Source organism: Barbatula barbatula (assembly GCF_947034865.1).
Source record: "Barbatula barbatula genome assembly, chromosome: 14".
Taxonomy (NCBI): domain Eukaryota; kingdom Metazoa; phylum Chordata; class Actinopteri; order Cypriniformes; family Nemacheilidae; genus Barbatula; species Barbatula barbatula.
The window spans coordinates 3082240-3108118 of NC_136777.1; the positions used below are offsets into that span (position 1 = coordinate 3082240).

The window sequence follows — 25879 nt, forward strand, 5'->3', positions numbered from 1 at the left end:
AACATACATTCTGCGTGTGGATGACTAAGACCCAGTAATGAAGCTGAGGGACGTCTAGGGCAACTAATAAAACAAAGGTTTCATGATAATTAGAATCCAAAGGATAAAGTTATTTAAAATAAATAAACAAATGCTATTAAAACTGATTTATTATGATATTCGTTCAGCCACAAATAAAAATTAAAATCAAATCAAGAAATCAACCACCTTGATGAAATTACAACACAATCCTTAAGATAAAACTCTGTCGACATAATCTCAGACTAAAAACAACTCATTTAAATTAAACTTAAAAAAAGGTGTCAGAAATCCTGATCACGTATTAAAATCATATTAAGGCCCGTATGTGAGAGACGTTGTGATAGTCATCCCTTTCAGTGATGGTATGATGAGGAAATGACACAGCATTCCTGAATTGACACGAGGAACCAGTGTGTCACCGTGACCAGCGTGCATATAATTATACTATATTATAATAGGGACACACATCTCCTGACAGTAGTGACAAGATTTTCCCTCTGTCTTCTCATCAGGTTTTCTTTTTATCTATTACAATGACACAGAACACACTTAAATGCTAAAAGCACTATAACGGCCCTGTCTGCTCACACACACACACGCACACACCGAGATAGACAGACAGAGATGTTCCTGGCTCCAGATGATGTTTGCTGTCTCTGGTGGTCCCATGATGCTGGTCACAGTTTGGCAGCCATGAAGTTGATGTGAGGTTTGGTGAGAGGGAACAGCGGTAAACTCCTTTTAAAATCAGTCATGTCCTCAACCACAGACGGCTGAAACACAACGCAAAACACACAATGAGTAAACCAGATATCTTGCGTGTGTCCACACACACACACACACACACACACACACACACACACACACACACACACGTGTCCTGTACCTGAGGAAGTGAGGGGGCAGGAGCCAGGTTCACATCATTCTGAGCTGGAAACTCTCCCACCGGTGGACCTGCGAAAAACAAAACACAAATAAATGACTCAGTCTTGTTGCATCAGTTCAACGTGAAGGTCGGATCGTGTCAGTACTCACAAGACTCCATCTCTCTGGACAGTACGTGTACGGACACCTTGTGTCTTCTGGGGGCGTCGATGGCCAACAGGTCCTGAAGAGAAAAGACACAATCAACCCATGAGACCAGAGGAGAAAATATTTGCACCACCGTAAATTCCTTATTGAGACATATTAATCACACAAAGCACAACTTTAAAGTCCCTGTGAAACAGAAGTCGTTTTCCTTCCGTATTTAGATGCATTTCCAAATGTGAAATGGAATTGAATGAGAAAAATAGTGGGTGTGGCTTGCATTTTATTTGACGTATAAAACAGCTCTTGCAGCTGAAATGGAACTGGCAACAGACGGACAGTTGAAGGGGAGGAGTTAACAGATGCACAGCCAATGCCATATAACGTCCATCCAATAGTGACTATCCAATGACATAAGTGCATTTTCAGATTTTAACTGATGATTATGAGGGCACACAAATTTTAAAAAGAGAAGAGAATTACCCACATTGATAAACTATTTACAATAAACACAGCAATATTTCAGGAAAGTATAGGCATTGTTAGTTTTTATTTCACTGGGACTTTAATAACATTTTTTTATTTATATTTTTATGTTTCCAGAGCTATTCAATTTAAATCAAAGGTTAAAACTTATCCGCGCTTATCCAATAATGAAGGTACATTTCAGTGCTGCTCTGTGAGCATGGCATTTCTTTTGATGTTAAAAATTACGGATTTTCTATAATGTAAAAACAAGGAAAATCAAATAAACAATAATGCGCTTCAATCATCACTAACCCGATAAAACTTCATAATGTGTTCTTTAGTCAGTGTCTTCAGGAAAGCCACTTCAGTGTTATCTAGATCAGAGAAAAGAGATGATTAGAAAAACAAAAAACACCCACATAAGCTGGACTCTATAAAGAGTTTATAAGAGGTCTGTTTTATCCAAGCACGGACTGCTCACCCCTGTCAAAATTATACTGCTGGGAGATGATCTCTCCCCAGTATTTGGCACACTCAGCGGCAAGCTTCTTAGGTTTGTCCAGACGGCGGATGGCCAGGGCCTGGATGTGCTTCTGATACGCTTCATCTCCCATCTCCTCTAAGCTTTTCTCCATGGTTTTGAGAAATGCCTCCACGCGAGACTCCAAGTAATGAGGTGCTTTCTCAGATTGGATGATAAAACGCAGACCCTGCACACCGTTGGCCCGGCGGGGGCCGCTGAACACTATGTAACCTGGACAGTTGGACCGACACGAAGAAATTGTTTTAATACAATCGACATTTAATTTCTGTCTATACTGCTAAAAGCAGCCTGGTTTTCCAACTTCAAACCAAGTTCATCTCAACAAAACGCTGCAGCTTTGATATTACCAATCAGCTGTGCTCGACCAATCCCCGCAGAGACTGATAAAAAGCTAATTGCATTTCCACATACCCAGCTGTTCTTTGGTGCGTAGTGTGTTGAAGCAGGGCTCTGAGATGATCTGACAGAAGAGCTCCAGCAGCATGTTTTCATGAGTGTTCTGCATATCCGTCTGATAGTAGATCTCGATGCCGCAGTTATTATGAACCTCGTTCCTCTGCTGGTAAACATACCAACCACCTGACAACCACAGAGAACGGGACTTAAACACAAGAACCGTGACAAACACACACAAACAAACAAACACACAAATATCATGGACCTCAGATTTCACACCATAGAGCGGTTCGAGAAGGTTAAAGTGTGCCATTTCTGATAACAATCCTTTTCACTCCTATTATGTCTATTTTTCATATAAAGACGTGTAACCATTTACTTTGATGACCAAATCGTCTGCCATTGGTAATAAACTTTTGACTAGGCCATGAAACAATCACAAATGTGTCAATCGCAAACACACAGACAAATCAACACACGTACTTTTTGAAATACTATGCTTGAAAATGAGCTAAAATAGAATTTGCATTCACTTCGTTACACAGAAAGTTCAAATTCAACACAGAAGCCCTAAAGAGTTAGAAATGCATATACAAAGAATGTTAAGCGGTTGTACATACCATCAGGAACCTGCACTTCCCTATAGCGAATAAGCTGACTCGGTAGGAGGGGCTTAGTATGAGCGTGCTCAATGAGAGTGTCCTCCAGCATCTGCATCATGCCCAGAGCAGACTGGAGAGAACAGACACACGATCATTAGAATTTAACATCCATCGGTCTTATTCTTCTAAACAAAGGTTTATCAAACCAACCTGTTTGGTGATGTTGCCGTGCAGCAAGACTTCAATGTGTAAGCGTGACAACAGCTGAGGTATGAACGCCTTGAGTCGAGGCAGCGTCACATCTGTGGAAGAGTCACATTATCAACACTTCATTCACATATAGAAGGAACATTGCTTCAGATGAGAGTATCTCACCGTCTAAAGCATCTCTGAGTTCATCTTTGGTCCAGGCCACCTCGGTCATGAGCAGTCGCAGGTAATACATGGCGTGCTGGTGAGGCTGCTCGGCACGGAAGTTATTCAGAGACCTCATGTACTGAAAATCATACAAGCATACTTTTATTAAAGATGGGGTAACATGCTATTTCATGCATTCACGCTGTTAAACGTGATGGCTTCTCATGCTTAACTTGTTAAAAATCGAGTTGGACGTATGACATAGTATTTCTGTGCTCAAAACACTTCCCCAGAACTCCAACTTGTTTTGGAAAGTTTTTTATAAGTCTGGATCCCTGTTACATCCTATTCCAATTGGCCATTCTCCCAGAAATGCACGGCCATGAATCACCCACAGAGCGAAAGACAACACCCACAGAAAGAACATCCCCACGCGTCACACCCATCAATGCCGCTTCACTCGGCTGATGGAAGTTTGACTGTGTGTATGCTCACTGCATTTCGGCGATTATATAAACAGTGGATTTGGAGATTGCTTGAAACTGATAGATGGAGCGGTCCCAGTGCTAAAAGATGCAGGACATGGACCACACCGCGGTATGTCAAAATAAGTCATGTGTCGGCATGTAAGTGCATAATGTAAACAACAGAAAGGGATTAATGTGATTATGTATTGTATGCTCGTGCTGTAGTTCCGTCCCCCTACCCGCCTCCAGCAGCTCCTCTTTTTCCGGAAACAATCGTACAGCTGGATCACGCTTTTATAAAATTTATCAAACTAAAGTGTCTTCGAAGATACGAATGTATACATTACCACTGTATAGGTACTCAAAATTAATAAGACATTTGCAGAACTGCGTTTGTAACCCTATCTTTAAATATCACAGAGCTGTTGAGCACATTTTCTCCTGGTGTGTCTGATCATGGTTAAAGGGGTCATATGGCACAAAAACACGTTTTTCTGTGTCTTAGGTGTGTTATAAGTTGCAAACATTAAAGTGTCGAAAAAAAAAAGATGCATTCTATCTAAAAGCGAATGCTCACCCAGACCTGCCTGAAATGGCTCGTGTAACCACACCGCCACAAATCGTGGTATAATTCAACTAAAACCGCCTAAATGTATACGCACGGAAGGTTGTACCTGTCAGTACAATGGCTTTGGAACCTGATGTTCCAAATATGGTAAGAGGCGATACATTTCCCTCACACGCTTGCAGCATTCGACCAATCCTACCCACTGGTTAACTGGCCAATCATAGCACACCTTGCTTTTCAGAGCGATGAGCTGTGTAAAAATGTTCACGTTTCAGAGAGGCAGGGCAAAGAAGAGATACAAACATGCCCGGCATGTTGAAAATACAGCGTTTTGTAGCCTTAAATCATTTATAACAAACGATAATATTTGTGTCATATGACCCCTTTAAGACAGAATGTGGCTAGGTCACATTTTTAGTGATAAAATTATGCCATTTATTCAGCATTACATCTTTTAAAACCTGGATAAAGCATGACATATCTAAACACGTGTGTCTGCATCTTACCGCTTCCTTAATGATATTAAAGCGTTTCTCGTCGATCTCAAACATGGCCATCTTCTCGATGATCTTCTTCAGGAGGATGTGCTGTTTGTCATTATAACCCTTCACTGACAGCTGACACACAAACAACACAGAAAGCAGTGAATATTCATGACAATTATTAGGTAGTTCACTCAAACAAAGACAGAACCCAAATGCTGATTGGATCTCCGTCTCGCACTCTCTTGCTTCACATTTCATTCATAATAATGTCATCACAATGTCACTCTACAGCTGAACACAAGAACGCTGAAGACTGAAAACCATCCATGCATATATGGGAGACTGTGAAAAAAGTGTGCAAAAAAGACAAAGGTGTGTGTGTGTTAACCACAAAGCAGTGAAATCGACTTTGTAATAATCAAAGATTGGCTCTCCTGGGAGTTTCTAACATTCTAGGATTCGTCTTACTAAATAACTCGATGCTTCTAGACACCTGCATGTGTTTTTCTCTGCCACCACTAAGCAAGGATCAGAATTCTAACATACAAGCAACCCTGCAAACTCAAAGGTCTCAAGCTCCACCCTACTACCAATGCCACGCCACTCACAAAAACAGGGAGGGGCCAAATACCATACTTACAAGGATGGCATTCATTCCCGAGGATATGCCATAGACCAACCCTGCCAGACGGGCTGCATATGTATACTCTCTCAAATCATCCTTCAACAATCTGAGAAACAGGTAAGTCATGTTGCAGTGCTGCGGGTCTGTGTAAAGGTAGCGACTACCAGCGTGGAAGAAGGGGGGGAAACAAAACAAACAAATGGCGTGATGTTTGGGTGAAAGTTTTGATATGACAAAGAAAATGGATTGAGAGGGACCACAGACAGAGTATGAATATGCAGCCTCTGCTCCGGCGCTAACCTGATGCTAATGCTAATCCATGTCTACATACGCAACGAAAGAATCGGAGTCGGAGATGGACAAACAAAGTTTGATTTTTATTCAACATTCTGTGTGAGATTGGTGCTCCCCGCAGGAGGAGCATGTCTGAGTGGCGAAGATACTTACATACATTCCATAGACTGTATTTTGGAGGTCATAGTTCAAGCCGGCTAGCTCGGCTGCATATGCATACTCATTCAGGGAGTCCTTGAGCAGCTCAAGGTACAAATACGCCATGTTACAATGCAACGGATCCACGTATGCGAACGGGCTGTGGAGAAAGCGCAGTTGATGAAGCGCTTAAAATCGAAAGATTTGTGAACACTAAATCAATTTGTATTCTTTTCCAAATAAGGTTATAGTAGTAAAAAGGTCATTTATCGAAACGTTTTCTATGCAAACAACAATAAATCTTTTACAGCACTATGAAAGGAAGTGTTATTCTTGGCCCAAGCAATGAATTATGCCCCCTTTTCTTAGATGAGTTTTAAATATATTCATTTGTTAAGCATTTAATTGGCAAAAGTAATAAGCACCAAGACATTATAAAATAAAGTCTTGCATCTCTGAAGTTGAACTAGCTCTTCAAGTAAACATTGTATATTGAGCAAGAAACTGGCAAAAACTTATTTGAATTTTACGCCAACATTTATACAGACACATGAACTAATGACACTGAAGGTGATAAACTATATAAACCTACCTGAAGAACTCAAAGTTTAAACAAGCCTTGGGCAGAAAAAACTTGTCATCTTGCTTGAACCAAATTTTGCTCATTGCCGTGTCCTAAAAAACACATAGGAAAACGGATGGAAATATACATTATTTTTAATATGAGTAGTTCAAAATTCAACTGTACACTATTTGATTTCCAAAATTAAGTATCTCCGGATTGCTCAAAAATCATGTTATATTGTGTTAGTTAGCTGTATTATTTTAGTTACTATGGCTTCAATCAAAAAGCAGTTTGATAGTTTTGATCTAAAAAAATAATAATAATCAAATATCATATATCTCATTTCGGAGACAAACTCTTCATTTATGTATATGCATTCGGCAGATGGTATAATCCAATGCGACTTGCAGTACGTTCAAGGTGTACATTTTATTCCTGGGCTTTGAAACCATTCCCTAAACACTGAAATAACTCAAATGATGGTGTAAAAAGACAAATAAACCTTAATCAAAGTGGGGGTGGAAGGGGAATCCTTTTCTAGAGGGTAGATCTCAAAGTTGGTTGGAATAAATTCATTCTTCATTGGCAGTTTGAACTTTCCATTGAGGTCTGCGTTTTGCCATTTCTGAAACACACATGAATTCCCATTACACTTAAACACCTTAAGAAAAGCATGTAACCCCCAAGAACTCTGAACCCCAACACATTAGACCACAACTACCAGTTATAACAGAAAATAATTTAAAATGTACCGCAAAACAATCTTAATGTCTCACCTTAATGACCTCATCAGAAATGGCTTCCTGTTTGTACTGTGTGCCGTACCACTCCTCCGTCCTGTCGGTCTGTCCTTCAAACGATTTGGAGACAACAGCAACCCTAGAAAAACAAATAGCGAGTCCAAATGGTTAGGAAGTCAAACGCTGCAAGACACTGTCCATTTCTCAACAACTCTCATGGGGAAAATAAGGGCCATGTTATTCTGCTTTTATCAGATCTTTTGCTCTAAGTAGAATGGGCATCATGGTCATTACATCAATCAAAAGCTTGGCTTTCTAGGAGTTGGTAAGTATACTGAGCTCCAGATCAATGATTATTTCTGGATAATTGAAGTTGTCCAGGTCAATAGTGAACCACTGGTACAATGACCCGCTATTCTGGACTCATCCGCTTCAATCAATTGCATAAGAGAGCTTAAAATAAGTTCTAAAAGCTTCAACGTGGTTAAAAAAACCGAAATTAAATATCATAATGACCAAAGTTTTATGTCTTTAACATGTTTTAACCAATTGGGCTAACTTTTCACACAGAAAAGCACTCGAAAGGAACGTTGTCGTTGTAATTACAATAATAATAATCAGGATAAACACACCAGAGATGATCACTCCACATCAACCATAATGACAGCTCATGTTGGTATATCGGTTTTCCTTCTTCCCGAAACCAAACAGGTTATGGACAAAGATTGAGACGCATTCCAAACACAGAGGGAATGGGCTTTCAAAGGAAATTGAATTTGAAAAGCTTCTTCACATTATCAGTAAGCTGAAATGGGATTCATCCAACAAACACAGCAAGACGACGCCATCTCAAAACACGCATCAAAAAACTATAGAAAGAATCAGAGCCCAGTTTAGCCCTGAAAGACGCCAATATCTACTTTGTCAAGGGTCAAATATAAAGCTGGTTCTGTGAATCTTTGAAAAGAGCAGCCAATGGATAAAGATCTGTTACAGTAATCTCATCCCAGGTGTAATGAAACTTCTTTCAGGTCAAGGGAGTTTATTAACAGTGCCGTTTCTGTGGGTGCCTAGGATGCAAACAAGCTACCAAGATTCTTCAGGGAACTGTCAGCGTGTTGTCTCTTTAAATTCCAAAGCAATTCCACATCATCTTTCAGCTACTATGCTTCACATATTTGGAAAATGTAAAAGTATAGTTCTGATGTTGTGGTAGGTTGTTGGTCATCATTCATTTCATTCAATAACTAAACAATTAGATAAATGTTATAGAACTGAAAGTGTGTGTGTGGGGGCTTACCGGAAATTCTCTGGTCTCAGTTTATCCAGCACCATCTCTATGAGGTCTGGCCTGAAATCTTCCAGCAAATATTCAGCAGCTAACACCTCCTCCAGCGGATAATACTGATGTCGAGAGAGAGATTTCAGCATCATACACAGAAGGTGTTTTTGTTATGTCGTCTACATATGTAACAGGTAAAAAATAGGTTGCAATGACAGAAATTTGACTACACACAAAAAGTCTGATCTTTCATTAAAGGATATGATGAAAACAGAAGCAATAATCTGGATTTTTTTTATGTAGCTTGAATCACTATTTGGTCAGTCAGCATCATTAAAACTAAAATGGTTCTTAAGGAGACTGGCTGAACTAAACATGATCAACAGCACAGTAGGGAGTATACGGTGGACTCCTTTTCAAATTCAACCCGACCATCTTGAAATAAGCAATGACAACACATAAAGCAGCAACCGGTCACAGCTGCTGATGAGAAGAGCATCCGTAACCATGGTGACAACCTTCAAGTGTTTAACGAGAGACACCTACATGCAGCAGTCCAGCCACTTTAGACGTGTATCCACGTGGACGCTCCTTATCCTTAAAACGAAATGCCACCGTGTTCAAATCCTGAAAAGAATAAAACGTAACGAACATGACTTAAGGTTTTATAATATAAAATTTATTTAGCCTTTGTGTGATTTAACAGCATTTAATGACTACACTCACATCAACAACCAGGTTAAAATGACCCATTCTGCTCGTCTGACGCATATATTTTTTTGATCTGGAAAGTCTGAGACGGATCTTTTCTATTATAGTCATACCTTACACTCCTGAAAGACCCATTCCTGAGGACCCTCTGTCCGCAATTTCTGAATATACTGGAACATGTGAAAGATGATATCCTCTACATGCACTGTAAACATAGAGACAACAGTTCAAGCTAAATAAAACCTGACAAACGCACACACATATATATACTCCAGATCCTTACACAGTCCCTCTTCTGTCAGGTCCACATTAATGATAAAAAACATGAATCCTTTGGCTCCTTCCTTCTGACCTCCGACAAGCGTGTTCACCCATCCTAAGGAGAGACAGCGAGAGCATTAACATCTAGTAACTAAAACACTGTTTGACAAGTCAGATTACCTTCCCATTATAAAACAAGTCAAGTTATGGCAAAGCAGTCAACAAATATTTGTTTTCGCAAATGTTACCAAACAGCATATTTCCACACATGAACAAACTACACTGAACATTGATATTTTTATCCCTGAAACACGTTTTAACCACATTATAATGTAAACATAGTAATTTAAGGTTGAGTGTTTAAAATGTAGGGGCATTGAGCGGTCGGTCGGATTTGCAAAATTGCTACCAACGGCTCACTCAACTCAACCACACCCCACCACCTCCTCTTTATAAATATCTGAATTATGTATATATTATATTGCATTCCTGTGAAAAAATATACTAAAAAGAACTACACCTTTGAAGATTGATTTTAATGGACAAATTCTAAGTGAGAGAACTAACACAATTTTTCGGACGAATTCTTTCACCTTTAGATTTGAGTTCAGAAAGAAGACTTCCTGGGCCTTCGTGACCAATCAGGTGGCCTAGATAATGACCCGGGTTAGACTTGTAGTACTTCTGTAGGTCTGGGATGGGGAAGGTCACATACAGGTTTCTGATGTCCTTGATAGGCACAACTTTATAAAATTGCTGTGGAGAAAGTGCAAGATGTCAGAAACCAACGACAATGAAATGTCACTAAAGTTTTCTGTTCAGTTTTCTGAAACAGCTGTAGGGTCAGGACTCAGAATGTGAGATCTGGGATTTATAAAGGTGTAAGGAGTTCACCCTCAGGTGTTCCTCCTGGAATGGGTTTGTGGGAAATTCTGGGACAGGCACGTTCTTATTCTCCACCTCTCCGAAAAGCTTCACCACCATAGACGTCAAGTCTTCCAATGACTCTGTCCAGGGTAAAATAGACACAACGTTAAACTTAAATTAAATGGACACGCCATCACCTCTACATGACGCAGTCGGTGCAAAAACATTGAATCATTTAAAAGAATGACAGGACAGCTCTCATGAAACTTTCAACCTCGCGCCAGGATGAACTGAGAAATCTGGCATGGGTTGCGTGGAGCTGACGAAGCATGTGTTTTTCTCGTCATTTATGCCAAAATTACTTTTTTACTTTGCAACACTGTAACATCAAGCACAGAAATGATTTATGTAGAACTGCACAGCACTTAAAAGTGAGAGATCTCCAAGTGTGTCCAGAGTGAAAGTGAACATTCTTCATCTCTAGGGATTCTCTGATTTATGAAACTGAATTAGTAGCAAAGGTAATGCCGAGAGCTTTATTCCACGGTTTTATTTGTGTCTGTTGACAGACCTCTGCCCAGCACACACAGCCCCATCAGGTTGGATGAGTAGTAGGTGGAGTGAAATTTGAGCAGCTCCTCACGGATGTCGATGCCCTGTTGAGATGGCCTCGTCTCAAGTGTCAATTTATTGCCTAAAAAGAAACACAAATACGGTTTTCAGGAAATGAAAATTCTACATGCATTAAGTCTGAAAACTTGTACAGGGTCAATTTTACATAGTTATATATCACAAACCAAAAAAACACCATTTTATTTGTGTGGGGGTTTAACTATAGTGTAGAAACACAATAGCTTTTTAAAGACGCATTAGGCAGCATTCAATTCTTCAATTCAATACACAGCTGCTTTTCAGAGCCAACACGCCTTATATAACTCAAGGCTGCCACCATTTGGCTATTCTGGGCACAGATAAATCTCAAGGCAGCTTAAGCTAAATCGATCTAGACATTATCCTCAGTGAAGGACAAAAAAAAGCTGACGGATGAAGATGTATACAGTATCCTCTGGGGAAAACTGGACTTCTAATTTCTTTTTAAAACAGAGATAAGGGTTTATATTCAAACTAAATCTATCAAGAGGACATTATGACAAAAAATATGTGATCATATCAGGTGTACAGCAGTTGCCCATACCAGTGCCAAATTTACTAAAGGGGTGTTTGGGGTTCCCAGTAGCTTTCTCCAGTTGAAACAGGCGCCAAGCGTCATTCATGACATTCTTCTCGTGTTCAGAGTCCACAGCATTCACCTCTCGATCCTTACAGCTCTCATCAAAAAGAGGACAGAGGAAGAACTGAGCGAACCTGGAAACAAAACAAAACAAAAATCATCTCAAGCACCATACCATCCTAAAGATCTCAACCACGTAAGCACAACAAAAAGGTCATTCACAATATTCAAATGTGCGATTTGAAAACATCAACGCATTGTGAAGTGGATGACCAGCCGTTGCTTGAACCCCACAGCTGCAGAGAGGTTTGCATACGATTAAGTTTCTGATTTTATAAATATTCAAATGAGCAAGAATGCTGTTGTCCAAATGCAACTGCCATGTAAATGAGGACGGAAGTACGCATTCAGTACAGAGGTGAATACAAATATTTTTTACAATTTCCCTTTGTGGCAAGTTTACAGTCGGAGCTAACAAAACCAAGTTTTATAATCCAACTTTAATAATAAATAAAATCTAATCACATAGTGAGCCGTTTACATAATGAACCTTTTGTCACATCAGTTGAAATGCAAAAACACTAATTTTGATGGAAATTGTGCACCATGTGGTCATATAAAAATAATACAAGGCTTTGTGAAATTGATGTCATGTGACAAATTTTCTAGTAGGGCTCCAATGACCAATAGGAATTTAGGGTCAGGGTTTGAATGACAAATTTAATTTGCATTACACCAGTTAGATCTCATTTATATCTGCTCCATCAGAGCTTGTGCTGGTGCGTAAACTCTATGTTCTGACTTTCGTTTATTAATATGCAGTCATGACCCAGTTGTTTGAGATTAATCATGAATCATTCAAATGTTTCTATGAGCAGGTGGTGCTCTGGGCCGCAATAGCAGCTGGGGACTTGGGTAACTATCTCCTCCGTTTCCCAAAACAAAGCAACCTGATACCTCCCAGACACGTAACCCCACACCAAAAGACAGCTTGACACCTGAAGATCCGAACCTGCTTATCCTTTCATAAGCTCTAACATCTCATCGCTCTTTAGCAGTTCAAACAGTCCAGCACTCCAGATGAATGTGTAATAATTCTCTTACAGACTTTTTTTGGATTATTTACCTGTCCAATGCCCCTTCCAGGTGCTCATGGGACACATCAAAGTAGTAATTGGTGTGCTCTCCGCTGGTGAAGGCATTGGAACTGCCAGCGTGCTCGCTTAGGAATTGGCTGTACTCGTTCTCTTTAGGATACTTCTCCGTGCCTAGAAACAGCATGTGCTCGCAGAAGTGGGCCAGGCCTGAAATGTTGTCAGGATCTGACAAGGAACCTGCACGACAAGAAGAAAACGCATTTTATTGCCAGTTTTGCGTTCATATAACAGACTGATATCTTGAGAAACTTGCATGTCGAGTTCACCATTCACTTGACAACACGTTCAGACACACTTGATAATTTCACACTTGTTTGAATTTTGTTTTTAGGCTAAAGTCAGTAAAATAGAAGGTTATGATTGCACAAGTAGAATACCCAAACAATGGGACGTGGTATAACATACAGGTCTGTCTGGCACGTTTCCAAATCTGCCCAGATTTGCCTACATTTTTTAATAAAATAAACACAGGCTTCATTACTCCCTTCTGACTTTCATAGGAAAATCGCCGTTGCAACACACAAACTATAATGTTCAGCCCAAGCAATGACTGGATAAACTAATAAACAAGTCAAGTACAGTGCAGTTGACGCCGATTTCTTTCGCCTCCATTTCTGCTTCAAGAATGGACCACAGTCCCATCCTCGCGATGCATGTTTTTTTAATCAGTGCCCGTCCGCCTGATGAAAATGCATTTAAAATGCATATTTTAAAGAATGTAGTTAATATTACCATAATTAATAACTGATCTTATGCGCCCAGGACCCACTGGCACTTAATCAGAATGTACTTTTTTATTACTTTACCCGCCCAACCCGCGGATTAGCCGCATCGCCCGTGCATCACTACAACATACCATTTCATGACAGAGACGTGCACGACCCATTAATACTTGTATTACTATATCACTAATGGATGCAGTTGTAAAAAACTGGACTTTCTTGAATCACATAGGCCTCCTACTAGTCTGTGTTGTCACAGTGGGCGTCTCACCAGCTGTAGCTTAATCCAAATGTCAAACGAACTTTATTCTTATTGCAACACAAAAATTGGGAATAGGGTAAGCGTCAAGGCCAGAGTTATTAAAAACTGCTTTTTATGGAGAGGAACCATGGGAAAAAGTGACACGCAGACAGACGTATTGAGACGACCCAATCGATTGTGTTAAATACGGTGGTAATCGATGGCCAATAATGGAGGCCTGGATGCTCTTCCGGTTAGTAACAAATTTGAGGCAGGCATTTAACTGAGCAATAAGTGCACGGATATATAAAACCTTAAATGAGGAGAGATATAAAATACAGGCAAGAGAAAGGACAGACGTATTACCTATGTGAACGTCCAGTGCAGCGGATGATTTGTCAGTGGTCGGGTCACTGACCAGAACAGCTTTCAGGCCATTAGTGAACTCAAGTCCTCGATATTCTCTCTTGTCCTCTGGAGAGCGAATGATGTTACTCACCACTCTCTTCACAGCTGTATCACTCATTTTGAAGCTCCAAGTCGAGACACCTCTGAAATGAATGATAATGAAATGTATACATCATTATTTATGAACTTTTTACTTCACTCTTTATACCTGAACAAATGTGGTCTCAAAATAAAACATATAGTTTTTTCATGTATTAAGACAAGAAGAAAGTCTGATCAAATAAACACTATACAATAAGGAATTAATTTCTGAGCACATTCATCTCGATGAACAAATCAAGAGATGGTTTTAAGAAGATATTTTAAAAATAACAGCCACAACAAAACACAGTTTAGTATTCTTAAGTCAGGTCTAGATAAACAAATCTAACACAGTAATAAATAGTAGTATGACGACAATATATAAAAACTGAACCAGAATACTATAAAAACAAACACAGCTTTTAGTCAACGATTACAATTAACGTGTAGTGTTTGTAAGTTTAATGGTTAAGTCTAAGATTACATGACTGAATTAAGCTCATTTAATGAACGTAAAAAAGGTAAAGGTAATAGTTTACGTTAAAGTTTTGTCGGTTTTAGGAGTAACGTTAAGTTACAGTTTCAGTGCTAGTTTAGCTCAGATTAAAATGGACGTCTTCCGGCGTCTTTGTGTTCGTTACATTGATTGAATGTTATATTTTGGAGACCCAAACAATTCCTCAATGTAGAGAATAAGAAGCGCGGTGAAATATTGAATGTCGCAAGCATCGCGCTATGAAGCTAACGAGCTAGTAAAGAGCACATGAGCCCGGTGCGGGTAAATTAGCATCAATCGACAGAACACCGGCCCGACACGCAAACAAGATAACCTTACACTTATTTTAAAGAGCACGGTCAATACTTACCTAATACTTCGAAGAAAAACTACGGCAAATTTCATAAAATCGGCAGATATCTCGCTGTTAGTGACCAACGGTTAACACATTTCTGCAAACTCCATCACTTCACTGAATAACAAAACTCGCACGAAGACGTCAGGGCGCCATGATATTTGCAGACACGATCAATCAACCTCAGAACATGAAAATACACTTACAGTTACATTTTTGTTAATTAACATTCGACGTCACGACGTGACTATTTCCGTAATATTTTCGTATTGCTGAACATATATTTTATTTTAAAAATACTTAGATACCTTTTCGTTTTCATCCAGTACTTGGAATTGCTTAGTCACGCCTTACCAACGCTTGACGTTGCTAAACAGGCCACGCCCATATTCAGGTTTAGCGGAGAGCACGTTACGGAGTATTTAAAGAGAACAATTCCAGCTGTCTTTCCGCAGTTAAACTAAGCGGATCATGTGATCTCCACAAAAATCATTTGCAAAGCCTAATAACATCTGCTGAAATTTATATCTTATTATTTGAAGGCCCAGTACTTTTTATGTGAAGTATGTATGTTAAATTGAAGGCTTAAGTAATTTTCTTGAAAACAATAACACGTTATAAGGACAAATAGCGCTATTTATAATGTTGGTAAAAATGCAAACGGAATAAAAAATTATTTTATTGAATAACCTTTTTGTGAGTGATTTTATGATCAATTCTCTAAATTCTATTTGTTGTGCTCGTCTTCTAAATGGCTCGCCGTGATCGTATAGTGGTTAGTACTCTGCGTTGTGGCCGCAGCAACCCCGGTTCGAATCCGGGTCACGGCATTTTTGGATTGTGTAAAAGGCATAAAATCCTAAACGGAAGGCGACGAAAACACACGAGAACATGCGGATAATATTGAACATATGAATAAATCCAGTCATGTTTGAGTGCAGATTGAAGAACATTAACGTTAATCATTTTGACGACAGCTCAAGTGTATTCGTGCTGCTGTTTGACATCTCGCAAGTTATAAAATGCTTGTTTCAGAAAAGTCAGAACATAAAAAGAGAGTTTGGGGAGCTTTTGTACAAAATGAGTTTATATAAAACCATGAAGTTATTTTGCCACTAGGGGGATGTACTGTGACTTTGATGACTGAAGACCAAAGTCCCCCTAAAGAAAGTCTCCGCACTAGGGGCCATATTTGTAAGCTATTTTTTTTCATACGAGACTAAATCCAATGTATTTGATAGAGTAACGACATTAAAAGTAACGAGTAAATATGCAAAATAAACCACCGGGAGACTGCTGACATTAGATATTATTTACTAGGTGTTTATATGACAAGTTAAACTATTCATGTACTGTGTTTTTAACTTAAAGCGCTATATAAACAAAACAGAATTAACGACATATATCTGATTTAATCACAATTAACACGATATCAACTGCACATTCTAAGTTGCGCTAAACTTTTTTAGTTTGTAATGTTTACGACACGCCCAAAGCCCCTCCCCCAGAGAATCTTCAGGCTTTAGCGATTGATGATTGGCTTTCTTTACTGAAAGGCGTGGCATCCTTCGCTAGAGAGCGTCACTTTCCTCCATTCATGTTTATACTACGGTCTTTAGTATAACTAGTTTCACGAAACTAGTGGTTTTTACATATACTACATTGGTCACTGGTTTAATATATACGCACAAATAAAATACTCTTGACAGCTATAGACATGTTTGATTGAAGTTCTGATGAACGACGGGCGGGTTGGTCTGTCTGGTTGGTCGATTTCGCTCCTCCTTCATAACCAAACCGTAAATCCCTGTTTTGTAACTTACAGCATCCGCAGTCACTTACAGCGCAAGTTCCCTGCTGTCATTTAATAAGTTGTGTTTATTAAACATGGAGACTATTCCGATAAACACACATGAATCTAGGGAAGACAAGAGGAAAGTGATAGCAGTGGTGGGAGGCGGTTTGGTGAGAATCATTTTATCTTTATGACTTGATTACGTATCTTACAATGCTCTCAATGACAGTCTAATCTGTATTAAATCCATATAAAAGTAAGGTCACATGATGAATAAGAATCGGTGAAACAAATCATACGAAGAATGAAAATCAAAACTGCTTCAAACGTTTTATTGTGTTGTTATGAAACATTTTTATTTCTTATTAAATAACAGACACACAGTGAGCGTTTACTGATTTACAGACTGATTTTGAAACCCTGAGCACAAGTCCCACAACATCACACATGTTTATTTACCTTGATCAAAGTTCATGATATAATAGAATGTGTATTTTTCATTCATAATATAATTTCAAAATGAATGTGGATATAATTTCTCTTTGTATAAAGTTCTGTCATGTGCTTTGTTGTTTTCATGTTCCTCTCTGTTTGTGTCTTTGCCCCGTTTTACACACAAGGCTTAAAACTAGTCCCAGACTAAAATGAATGTTGAGCTTTAACTGAAAATAACTTGACCTTACATATGTTAAAATATGTCATTGCCATTGTTTTGTTTCAAGATGCTCATCTGTACTGTTTTTTATCTACAGCATTCTAATAAAAGCAGCTTAAATAGCCTAATTGAACTAATGCATAGTCCTGGTTTAGGCTAAGCCTTGTCTATATGCGTCATGTTTTACTGTTGTGAGTTTAGGACCTTTTTCCACTTTGTATTGTCCAATCTGATTGAATCGTGGCAGCTTTGTTGGTTTAAGTTTCAGTTTCTTGTCCTTTGTGTTTATTTCAATAAAATCCTGCATTTAGATCCCATCCTATGCCTCTTTCAACAATGATAACCTTTACAGAAAAGCCACATCAATTTTGTGAGTGCAGAAATGTGGTCACGTGTCAAATGTGTTTGAAACGTTTACATGCGAATCCTATGGAATCACATGTGAAACAGGTGGTGACGTGTGGAAAGCGTTAAATTCACATATTGTTCTATAAGGAAAACGTATTTATTAACCACTTATCTGACGTGATATTTTCCATGTGAAACGGAACAATAAATCACCTGAAATGTTTTACGTCATCCTTTAAAAAGCTTTTTTTATAGCATATTCATTTTTCTAGTAGTGAGGCGAAAAATTGAAAATTATCGCCAGAGTCATTGCATAAATTGCCAAGATACACATATGCCACCATATACATGGCTTTTGAGTGAGTCACAGTGCTTTTTGTAATATGCTCATTTTTATAATCCTCTCAATGTAGGTTGGATCACTGAACGCTTGCTTTTTCGCAAAACGAGGATTTGACGTTGAGCTTTATGAATCTCGAGAAGGTATAAACACACAATGATTCTAAAGCCAAAATTTCAGGCACCCTTGGACTTATTTTACATAATTATAGAAACAACATTTATACATTGTATAGGTATAAGGTTAAGATTTGTGCTCTCTCTTTAACTTGAATCTCTTTAGATATTCGACAGGCCAAAGTCGTGAGGGGTCGAAGCATAAACTTGGCTCTGTCCCACAGGGGACGCCAGGCCTTGAAGCATGTGGGAATGGAAGATAAGGTAGGTTCAGTCCAATTCAATTTGGATTTAAGATCATTTGTCTCACTCCTATAGGATGGGTATTAATAGATAATCATTAGTAGCTTCACAAAAATGAAATTTCTTTGCTGTAATGTTTCACAAAGGAAGTGTGACCATCTTATACTATGATTTAGGAAGTATTTCATTTGGGTTTCATTTGTATTTTGTTGGCCTAGAGTGAGCTCACAATGTCTCCAGGATTTGGTTATTTTACAGCTGGGACAGCGTGTGTCAGTCGATGTGAAGCATTAAAGACATAAGAGGGATGGACTGAACTGATGTCAGACTGAAATTGAAATGATTTACCCAAGATGGACAAAATGTGTCTTTGTTGGCCCTGGAACAACATCCATCAGATCTTAAGGGTGGTTAACTATAGGATTGCGCTTCAATGCTTCAACGTTATTATAAACGTTTTATTTTCCTCTGACATTAGTGTTGGTTTTATTAAAACAATAATATATGTGTTTTTGGACACACGGTGTATTACAGTCACAGCAACAAAACCATAAAACGGATATAAATCATCTTATCATTTGATACATTTATTAATATTAATAATCAAAATAAATTTTCTTGCAGAAACAGTGGAGAATATGACGTGTTTTTGTATGCCAACCTGGAAGTTAGCGGTTCCCTAGAATGAAAGCCAATGCTTTTTCCCCATAGACTTTTGGAAAGTCGCAAAAAAGAAGCTCTGTTTTCTGTTTGCAAGTCTTTGCAGGGACATCCTCTGCTGTGGTTTAGTCACTTTGTGTTTGAAAAGCCCAACAAATGTCTGATCATGACATTACTGCTCTAGGTGGAAGTTTTAAGACGTTTTAAACCTTCACCTTGGGATAAGTTTTATATTCTGTTTTTCGTCCACCAAGCATTTGCTTGATTTTATGAAATATCATAAGCAGTCTGTTTTTTCTTCTAGATAGTCTCCAAAGGCATTCCTATGCATGCACGTATGATCCACAATGTGAATGGAAAGCGTACACCTATACCCTACGGCAGAAAAGGACAGGTGACTTTAACAATTTCTTTGCACAGATATGACTATAATTTAAAATGTCACCCTGTACACGTTTTTCTCAGCAGTTAAAAATGATTGACAGAACACTTGAAACCTGCAATAAATTCCTCACACAGTTATGTGTTTATTTACCCACTAGTTCAGAACATTTTCACTTCTCTCTTTCTTAAACATTAGTAATGTGGCCATTTGTGTCTTTGTGCTGTTGTACGCTTTTGATTATAAACTGGACTGAATATCATCAAACCACGATTTCCTTCATAATCCCTCCATTATATATTGAACTCATCATATTCCTCTTTCTTTTTGTAGTACATTCTATCTGTAGACAGAGCAAATCTGAACAAGGAGCTGCTGACAGGTACATGTTCATTTAACCAATTTCATGTGAAATGCAATGAAGAACTGATTATACAGCGAATGTGACACACAATCTAATGAAAGCTGTCGAGATGTTGTCAATGTCATAACCATAATGCAAAATGTTTTTGCATGTTTTAGTTAAGTCAAGTTCATTATATATATATATATATATATATATATATATATAGACACGTACATATAAGCATTGAATACCATGTTAAATTATAGAGTACAAAAAACAAGGCATTATTGCAAGTTATACATTTAAATGCATTATCAACAAAGTAAATAGAGAATTTGCAATAATAATAATTTAATACAAATTTGGGACTTTTATACTTCTATATTTTATGGCAATTGATCGTCTCAACAGGACAAACCCATTAAGAACAAGCAGGTTGTAGTATCGTGAAGACCCAGTGTTAGTGTAAATGTTATGCATTGTGTTGCATGAAAAAATATGCTGAAATGAATTGATTTGTCACAGCGGCAGAGGCGTATCCAAACACTACACTGAACTTCAGTCACAAGCTGCACAACTGGAGTCCAGAAGAGGGAACGGTGACCTTTTTTGGGTAAACAGTGACATTTGCTTCTCTCTCTCTATTTAACATGCGCCACGGTAATACCATATTTTTATAAGAAATATTAACTTCTCCCTTCTGAAAGCTTTATTTTCTGTTTCATCTCACTCTTTGTTAAGCACATGTTAAAAAGGAAATCTCATGCATGAAATTGTGTCAGAGCTTCCCCTTTTTTGTTTTGTTTTTAAAGGAATAGTTCATCCAAAAAGGACAATTCTTACATCATTTACTCAAACCACTAGTTTCGTTACTCATCATTCCTGTACGACTTTCTTTCCTTTGCAGAATACAAAAGAAGATCTTTTAAAGAACATTGTTTACCATTAGTGGTTTACAATATTGTTCCCATTATAAAACAATATTGTCCCCCATTGACTTCTATAGGAACACAAAACCACTGAGGCATTCCTCAAAACATCTTCTTTGTGTTCCACAGTCATATCGTCGCTGTTCTTCCAAAACCTTTTTTAGGTAAATGAAGAATATGGTACTTTAATTGTACTTTTTAAACGATTAAATACTGTTTTGTCAACATTGACAAGCACTTTTAAATACTTATTATGGGCTAGATATTTGCAACACCCAGTGACAATCATAAAGGGCGAGTGATAATTGAAATTACAAATCATGGAGATACAAGGTTTCAGTCGGACAACAGCGATATAAAGGTTTTACACAACATGAGGGGGAAAAATGAACAGGATTAGTATTTTTGGGTGAACTATCCCTTTAACATAAAAATCAACTGCAATATTTAAATGAGTCAAAATCATTTTGCTGAATTTCATTTGAAATCTAGCTAACCAGATGTAGATCATTTTTTCTTTTGTTGGGAATAGACCCGACGACCAGAAAAAGGAAACCCAGGCAGATCTGATCGTAGGTTGTGACGGGGCTTTCTCTGCTGTCAGAAAGCAGTTCCTACGGCAAAGCCGCTTCAATTACAGCCAGACGTATATTCCTCATGGGTACATAGAGCTCACCATGCCCCCTAAAGATGGAGACGTAAGAGTCCCTATTATGTTATCAGGAACTTTTCCTTGCATATCTGCATATTGAATGACTCACTGATTTCTCTCTCTCTCCTGTCAGTTTACGATGAAGCCCAATTATTTGCACATTTGGCCCAGAAACACTTTCATGATGATCGCCCTGCCCAATTTGGTAAGGTTTACAGCATAACTTCCCGCAGCATGAGCTGTACCATATGTTTTCTGGGTTGAAACAAAACCTTCGTACATTCTTTCGACTAGCTCAACCTCCAGTTCAGGGCCTTTTGAATTCCAGTGTGAAGATGGCTTATGAATAGTTTACCACTGACCTCCAGAAGCAGTTAGACAGAATATTCATCATCGTTTGTTTTGGCTGTGGTCAGTTGGATAATTGGTTTGCTTTGATCGGTCATGTTTAGGACAAGACGTTCACGTGCACCCTCTTCATGCCCTTCGAAGACTTCGAGAGGATCCACACCGGCGATGAGGTCATTCGGTTCTTCCAGACATACTTCCCTGACTCAGTGCCTCTTATAGGCGTGTGAGTACAGTTCTGTCTCTCCCTTTCTTGCTCTCTTATCAGTTTTTCGGCTTTGAAGTAGTTCGGCTTATTACTGAGGTGTGAAATTGCAGTCTTGCGGACACGCGGTCCGGCGGGAGGGGGTTTGAATATGCATGCTGCAGGTAATGATTATGTACTGAGTTTTGAAGACAGCAAGTGATTTCAAACCTCAAGGAACTAAAAGAAATGTTCTGCTAAATATGCTTCAACTGAAGATCAGCATGTTCTCATTTTCCACCAAAGATTTGCATAAGCTTACAGAAAGTATCGTACAGTCATTGTTAATTAAACATTTGATATTGCTACATGACAGAATTATCAACGATATGATGCCCTTTTAGGTTTCAATCTATTCATTAAAAAAGATATTACATTTGCTATTCATACTGACATACTTATGCATGTCTGTATAAATGATTCATTAATATTAAAACGGTCTCGTTGAAATGAATGTGTAATATATATTTAAAATCATTCATAAATGAAGTGTCGCAGAGATTCAATATGCAGTACCTAAGATTCAGTATATTGAATATGCATTTTGCATGAGTTATGTAAGTTTTGCAGTACATTGAATGTGTTTGTGTGTGTTAGTGATGCTCTGAAAAGGGATTTCTTCAGACTGCCGGCTCAGGCCATGGTCTCAGTGAAATGTTCCCCGTATCATCTGTTCGATAAATGCGTGCTGATGGGAGATGCCGCTCACGCTGTGGTTCCTTTCTATGGCCAAGGCATGAACGCAGTAAGATAATATGTTTTTCATGTCCATATATATAAAATACGTGTGTTCTTCATTTGAAAACTGCACTTAAAGGAGTAGTTCACTTCAAAGTTTGCCCCATTCACTTTTCATAGTAATTTTATTCCTACTATGGAAAGTCAATGGGGGAAATGTTTAAAGTGAACTATTCTTTTAAGGTTCTCTTCAAAGAATAATTTGAGGAAATAGACTACTGTTTATGTTTGTTTCACAGGGCTTTGAGGATTGTCTAGTTTTTGATGAGATTATGGACCAGTTGAACGAAAACTTTGGTACGACTAAAAACGGCGAAGACTGAAAATGTGCTCTGTATGCTGAAATGAATTCATCTTAAGTTCATTTCATTATTAAGCAAATGTTATGAATTCGTGCAAATCCATGTTTCACACCTAGAAGCTTGTTGTTTAGAAAAATGGAAATCATGGTTTCAAATGAATGGATGAAATCAAACTTTGATGCTCATTACCACAAACTTAGATTGAGAATATAGACTGGATTTCACAGGTGTTGGTCACATTTGGTCCCACGTTACACATGAAACGGTTCACATAATGGACAAAAGAAAACTGGAAACACATTATGGAGGTGCAGTGTCATGTTTTCATTCATATACCCACAGCTGCTGTGCTTCAGGAATACACCAGAGTCCGTGTGCCTGACGATCATGCTATCGCTGACCTGGCCATGTACAACTATGTTGAGGTAGTCTATGAACTTGAATCTCTATCTGAACACCAGGTATTATCTCATTATAGTCACATGACTTCCTATAGCTGTAATATAGAATATTTTACTGTGACAATTACGCTAAATGTTGCCACACAAATTCTTTATATAAAGCAACAGTGACACTAGGATTAAATTAATAGGATATTAATAGAGACATGAATGCACACACGCACGCAACATGTTCAATGTTATAAAAATGTAATTTTGAGAGATGAACTAATCATTTTGAACAATTGACAGGCTATTGTGGGCATTCCATGTTGTTGTGCTGTTTGTAAGAATTGTTTTGAGAAATGCACTTACAATTTTTGAGTCGCCAAAGCGACTGAGAAAAACTATAATAATCAGCTTCACACTTTGTGCTTTTGTCTTAGATGAGGGCGCACGTAAACTCCAAATATTTCTTATTCCGAAAGCACCTGGACAATGTCCTTCACTTTATCATGCCCAGAACAATCATCCCACTTTACACTATGGTAAGAGTGTTTTTATTTTATTTTATTTCTTGTTTAAGGTCGATTAAGTCTCGAGTGAAAGAAACACATCAGATTTGTTTTGTTCTAGGTCACGTTCACCAGGACACAGTACCATGAAGCTGTGAAGCGCTGGCACTGGCAGGATAAGGTGAACACAAGACAAAGACAGTTGTTATGTATACCGTATATATATAACAGAAAAAGCAGAACGAAAGAGTATTAGGATAACATATGGAGTGTGTGATATCCCGTTTCCAATATTTACTGCATGCATAAAATGAAACGGCCACGGTTTGATTTAGGGCATTTATTTGAATAATGTTGTTTTACAAACGAAGGTAAATAAAACCAAATAATACAATGGGAATCCTAGATGTTTTGAGGAATCGCAGGACAGTAAATGTACTGTTTGTTTACAGGTGATCACTCGCGGTTTGTGGCTGTGTGCGGTCGCGTCCACTGCCGGCGGGACCTTTCTCTTGATCAGATACTCTCACAAACTCCCCAGCATCACTGCAGAGAACCTGTGGACCCGTGTACTTGCTTTAAAGAGATTCTAAAATAATTTCAATCTATAGAAAACCCTGTTGTTGTTTGGTAGCCTTGTTGTTGCCTTGTCAATGTGAAAGAGTGAAGATTTACTTTCATGTTTCATACAGGACACAAACAGTAAAAGATTTTAAGTCTCCAAAAAATGTTTCAGGATGGATACGAATTAGACTTAATCAACAGCATTTGTGAGTGACAATGTTGGTTACCAGCAAATAATAAAAAACAACAACAGCAAATTTTTTTTTTTTGTTAGAGTCATGATGCAATCATTTTTATCATTAACTATCCCTTTTAAGCACATGATATATGATTCAGTTAAAATAAAGACTTCCACTCATCTAATAAATACTTCTTTCTGAAGTGATTATACATTTCTAGGTGGATGAACTGGAATGAATGGTTATGTGTTGCATTGCGTGTTTGCTCCATGTAAACAATCCCTGTATCCCAGTGCAAACGTTATGGGGTCGAAAGACCGGTTGTAACTATGGCAAGGTCACATCACACTAGTCTCATGTCAGCATGTATATGAAGGTTTATGGGTATTTTATTGTATATACCAGGCCACTATCAGTAAGTGCCTTACTGTGACCGCATGTTGCAATACTGAGCAACAGGTTTTATGTTCATCTTTATCAGGGGTTTTCAAACTGAGGGTTAGGACTCCTTGTCGGTCACGTAAAGTTGCTCTGAACACACCCACACAAAAACAGTTCAGTCCGACTAGAAATGAGAATGATTTTGACATCTTACCATGTGGTATTTTGGTATTGCACATTTCATTGACATCATGAGAAAGAAACTGAAAATTATGCTAAATATTGTGGTGGGTCTAGGTGGGTTTTGGAAGAAAATGGTTTGGGAAACCCTGATCTAAACAGTCACAAATGCTGGGGATCAATCTTGTAGTGAGCTTGTATTATATTCATCTTTCATGAGCTGAAATGTTGTTTTAAATGGGTCACCAATTTGAATGACAGCAAGCTGTTGTGAGATAAAAAAGAGGGGGTGTATAATTCGAAGGTGTCAAATTTGCATTTACGTGTCACATCTGTGTGGGAATTCTGTGATTTTAGAGAGAGCACATTTGATATAATATCTTCGTTTTGAATTAAAAATGTGATTATTGTATCGTCTACGAATTTGAGATCTATACAAAGTTATTCTGCTGAATAAATTATGTAAAATAC

At 38.3% G+C, this 25879-nt stretch overlaps 2 protein-coding genes across 3 annotated transcripts; one reads left to right on the forward strand and one right to left on the reverse strand.

Annotated features, from left to right (window-relative positions):
• Positions 1-131: 131 nt before the first annotated feature.
• Positions 132-15438, reverse strand: ide (insulin-degrading enzyme). Of its 2 annotated transcripts, none has more exons than XM_079473491.1 (25): positions 15127-15438; positions 14138-14322; positions 12778-12985; positions 11616-11785; positions 10992-11114; positions 10448-10560; positions 10147-10309; positions 9576-9668; positions 9406-9497; positions 9128-9208; positions 8600-8703; positions 7336-7438; positions 7062-7184; positions 6587-6669; positions 6010-6154; positions 4959-5069; positions 3436-3556; positions 3271-3362; positions 3079-3190; positions 2474-2641; positions 2000-2272; positions 1831-1892; positions 1057-1129; positions 908-975; positions 132-794 (listed from the first exon to the last, which is right to left on the reverse strand). In XM_079473491.1, exons 1-25 carry the CDS (start codon positions 15159-15161, stop codon positions 699-701), a joined length of 2997 nt encoding a protein of 998 aa, XP_079329617.1. In that variant the 5' UTR covers positions 15162-15438; the 3' UTR covers positions 132-698. The 2 variants fall into 2 exon arrangements, with proteins under 2 accessions (XP_079329617.1, XP_079329616.1); XM_079473490.1 differs by lacking the exon at positions 6010-6154 and adding an exon at positions 5578-5722 and having other exon boundaries at positions 15127-15282.
• A 1221-nt stretch (positions 15439-16659) lies between these two features.
• On the forward strand, positions 16660-25872 carry kmo (kynurenine 3-monooxygenase). The gene is made up of 15 exons (XM_079473168.1): positions 16660-17076; positions 18323-18392; positions 18532-18629; positions 19573-19662; positions 19984-20032; positions 20522-20609; positions 21458-21623; positions 21711-21782; positions 22030-22151; positions 22767-22914; positions 23147-23204; positions 23552-23634; positions 24036-24137; positions 24226-24285; positions 24557-25872. Exons 1-15 carry the CDS (start codon positions 16999-17001, stop codon positions 24695-24697), a joined length of 1425 nt encoding a protein of 474 aa, XP_079329294.1. The 5' UTR covers positions 16660-16998; the 3' UTR covers positions 24698-25872.
• The last annotated feature ends 7 nt before the right edge of the window (positions 25873-25879 follow it).